Below are 4,266 nucleotides of genomic sequence, written 5' to 3'. Positions count from 1 at the left end.
GGACTTGCGATGGAGCAGCGAGGCGATACGCGACCACTGATTTTTCCCATATTTCATCACCGCCGCCTTAAGGATCTCATCCTGAAAACATCAAAAACAAACAATTAATTTATCTAAAAATGTCTTTATAATCTAAATCAACTTCTAGCCTCGGGATGATAAAATAACTAATAATGAGCAACATCCCTCCCATCCTTAAAAGGAGCGGGTGGCTTGTAGAGCTTTGCTGCTTCCGCATCCAAGCTAAGGTAAACAGGCATCTAAACAAATCAAAATCAGGTTGTTGATTATTTGTTTTATACAATAAAAATTATTCCATCTGATTAACTGATAATCCTTATTGTTGTAATGTTGCAGGCATTCACTGCAGGGAGCTGCTGTCCAATCTAAGCAGAATCTGACTGGTATTTACAAGAGAAGTAATGCCAGAGTGAAGGGAATCTTAGAGCAGAAACATGAACGGATTCAGAGTCCGGACCAGATTATTTCCACTGCTCAGTTAACTTTATGTGGTTCTGTTTGTAAATTTAAACACTGGATAAACTCCTGAAGTTCTCCCCTAAATAGGTTCATTTAATTTAACCCTGTTTAAAGGTGCTGCTAGCCGCACAAAGTCTCTCTGCACTGGAAGCTGGATTCCACTAAAAACAGAGAGCTACATTACAGTTACATCTTCTAAATACGTTTAATAATGCGTAGGAAAACATTTATTTGTTTATCCAGTCAGTGTATAATACAGTTACAACATATATGTTCTCTTTTTATTGTTTAACTGAGCATAATGCAAATAAATAGTCTTCATGATCCAAGAGAGAACAGAGGTTCTTCAAAAAAAATTTATTTTGAAATTAATCCTTAGTTGTTCGATAAGATCAATCATCTTTAGATTAATTCATGAATTGATAACATCCGTCCCTAATAGGGAAAATGAATCTGATTACTTCTGCAGCATCAGTTTCAGTAGCATAAATAATACAATCTGATGAGTGATGTGAAAAAAGAACAATGCTAGTCATGTTGGTAAAGACATGTAAAAATCCTTAAATGAATATATCTTATATTATGTTGATTCATTGCATTTTGTCTTTAATTAGTGGAGAAAACATAAGGATAAGCACCATCCCGGTGTAATTAGAGTTCAAATAACTGACTAAAACTCAAATTGCAATACAATTAGGATTATGCCAACAATTTATTTTGGCATACCGGTAATCTTAAAAAAATTTATCTAACTGAAATTTTTCATTCTGAGTTTGTATAAGTCCACTGAGATGGTGCACTTTGGTAAAATGAAGCCTCTAACAAATAATTTCTTTTTTTAACATAGTTGGTTGTATGTTTTTTTTTCTTTGTCTTTTTTGCTGTTTTCTCTCTGTTTCTGTCCAAAGGATCTCTTTCCTTTCTACTGCTTTTCTTTCTTCTGTCTCTGTCAGGTTCGGTATTATTAGTAACATGTACATGTAAAAAGAAAGAAAAAAAAAAAAAAACAAGAATAATAATTTCTTCCAATTATTCAGATCAGATGCACACTAATCTGGAGGCTGGGCTCTGCCCACACCAAGCCATCCTGCTGCCATCTTTACTCTCATGATATTGCATTAGATTACACTTGTCCTGCACTACATAAATATTAAACTCCCTAAAAAAAGGATCTGGAGTTCAATAAGCTTGACTTNGCAATATCAGGCTGAACGGCGGCCCGATCAAAAACTTCTCACATCACTGGAGATTCGGCCCAAAAGGGCAAAAAATCCTACAGTGTGTGAAGCTTTAGCGGTGAAATGAACATTTCCATTTATAAAGTGCAGCAGTGATCAAATGTGGAATTGTTGAGAGCTGTAGAGGGCCACTGCCTATAGGTGGCGCCATTTTTAGCCTGTTTCATTACAGAGTTATTGCATAGAAATACATATAAACCAGTTTTCATTTGACAGAAAAGGGTGATAGATGCAAAGATCCATCATTATTATTTTCTATAGCTCTTGACATTTGCAGTTTTGTTTTTTTAAATACGATATTTTGAAGCTGATGCTCAAAGCTCCCACAATATGTTTAGCAAGTAATATCCAAAAAAATTAGGCAAAGTAATTATAATTTAAAAGGAAATATTTGGAAAACGGAGGTTAAAAACTACAGTAACGGATTTAGAAAACGCATAAAAAGTTTAACACAATGGTGAACGGGGTTCAAATTCTCGAGTTTTTTGCGATTGATGTTAATGTTTGAAATACCTTCATAAACCAGCAGCTGGTTTTGTTTCAGTATTTATCAGGTAAATATGAAGGTTTATTTAGTTTGCATCATTTGATCAGACCACGTTTAGTTTGCCAATCACCTTCGTCCATGTCCACGGGGTCGGGTCTGGCAGGTTTGGTCTCAGGGTTGGGATCGATCTCTCCTGGTTTTAACTTCCTGGGATCATCTCCCACCTCTTCCTCGTTCTCCCTCTGGGCGGCTTTGTCTCTAAACCAGCAGAGAAGACAGAGTGGGATGAAGGAAGCCATCTAAAAGGAGGAAGTCTGCTTTGGACTGAGCGGAGAGCGTCTCATACAGCAGGTATTCGTAATGCTCCAGACACTGGGCCGCGGTGCGTCCAATGATGGGAGCGATGGTCCTCCACTGAGTGGGCATCAGCTTGGCCAGGTGAAGCAGCTTCTCCTCCTCTTCTCTGGACCATTCTGTCTTTTTGATGCTGGGATCCAGCCACTCGTACCTACAGGCACAATGAGAGCCACATTTATGATTGATTGACTTTACTGATCTCACAGGGGAGAAATTTACTCGTTACATCAGCTCAAACAGTCAAAGAAGAAGAATGTGCCAAAGGAAGTAAAAAGTGCATTGGCATGGGCGGGTCTAGACAGGGGCCAATGGGGGGCCCCTTTACTGAAGACATAATACTCAAAGAAATTCTAATGATGATATTGGTTTAAACAACAGACATGGTTACTGATAGGTCCTTTGGATCCATTTCAATTTTTCTTTACAAATTCTGTTTTTCTAATTATTTAAAAACAATAAGGCGATAGCTTCAGTGGTGTTGAGATAGGATCCCAGTTGTCAGTCATCTGCTAAATGTTTTTATTTATTTTTTGAAACAAATAAAAAAAAATTCTAATTTTTTACAGCTGAATTATCTGTTTTTCTTGAGTTCTAATTCAGATTTTATAGAAAACAGTCATTTTTACTTAAATTAGGTGAAAAATATGTAAAATTCCTAAATTCTGAATGTATATTGACCTAATAAGACATAAAATTTTTATTAAACCTAATTGAATAGAAATTTCCCATCATGCAGCTATCTTAATTTATTTTAACAGGAAGAAACCTCCAGCAGAACCAGGATCAGCGTGCGCTCTATATATTGCTATATTTTTCCCAGCTATCAAAATTAAATGTTTAGATAAAAAAAGCAAGTGCTGCATACAGTAGCAGCCATTCAAAATGGCCGTTCCCAGTCAAACGCCAGCCGAATGGCAGCAGACTCCCCTGCACTCCCTGCAAATTCCCCTGAAACTTCCAGCCACTGCAATGACCCCCCCCCTTGCATATTTTTTTTTACTCTGACCCTTTCTCCAAATTACAGGGAGATTAAGCTTCTCTTTAGATCTTAATGTCCACAAATCATGACAGAAAGAATATTTTAGTACAATTATTGATGTTTAAAAATGAATTATAGGAGACCAGCCAAGGAAAGTGGGGACATTTTGAACGGCTACTACTGTAGATCCATCAGAAGATAAAGATCAATCAGTTAATTTGGTATCCATGTTATTTGGGATTTGAATCAGTGCTACAGATGTGGAGCTGCTCCACACAGCAAAAGGGCTCCACAACTCTATCTGTGGTGTTACAGAGGCAAAAATGTTTTGTTTTTGTAAAATCGATGCTGGGAACTTAAAGATCGATATATATAAAATCCCAACATATTACCAAATCAATTTCCCCCTACATCCCTTGCACCTACATATGACAGTTTTTTTTTAATAGTAGGATCATTATACGGGGTTATGTACATGTATTTACACTAAGCAGCATATTCCAGAGGAGTTTTTACTGAACAGCGTGATATAGTGATCAGTGTCTCGGTTTGATGACTCACCAACGGGCTTTGCACTGTTTGGCGGACTTGCGATGGAGCAGGGAGGCGATACGCGACCACTGATTTTTCCCATATTTCATCACCGCCGCCTTGAGGATCTCATCCTGAAAACATCAAAAACAAACAATTAATTTATCTAAAAATGTCTTCATAATTTAAATCAA

General features: G+C 37.1%; 1 protein-coding gene across 1 annotated transcript in view; it reads right to left on the bottom strand.

Annotated features, from left to right (window-relative positions):
- The window catches only part of cdc5l (cell division cycle 5 like), a 23,366-nt gene that overhangs the window by 15,665 nt on the left and 3,435 nt on the right, over positions 1 to 4,266 (bottom strand). The window contains exons 2-5 of the mRNA XM_015397605.1: positions 4,103 to 4,206; positions 2,552 to 2,713; positions 2,329 to 2,463; positions 584 to 641 (exon numbers count right to left, since the gene is read on the bottom strand). Of these exons, the coding sequence (XP_015253091.1) occupies positions 584 to 641; positions 2,329 to 2,463; positions 2,552 to 2,713; positions 4,103 to 4,206 (459 nt within the window). The remainder of the gene's footprint in view (positions 1 to 583; positions 642 to 2,328; positions 2,464 to 2,551; positions 2,714 to 4,102; positions 4,207 to 4,266) is intronic.

The sequence above is a fragment of the Cyprinodon variegatus genome, unplaced genomic scaffold (assembly GCF_000732505.1).
Source record: "Cyprinodon variegatus isolate N-32 unplaced genomic scaffold, C_variegatus-1.0 Scaffold873, whole genome shotgun sequence".
In the NCBI taxonomy this organism is placed as follows: Eukaryota; Metazoa; Chordata; class Actinopteri; order Cyprinodontiformes; family Cyprinodontidae; genus Cyprinodon; species Cyprinodon variegatus.
Note: the sequence above shows the minus strand (reverse complement) of the source record. Positions and strands in the feature narration are given on the sequence as shown.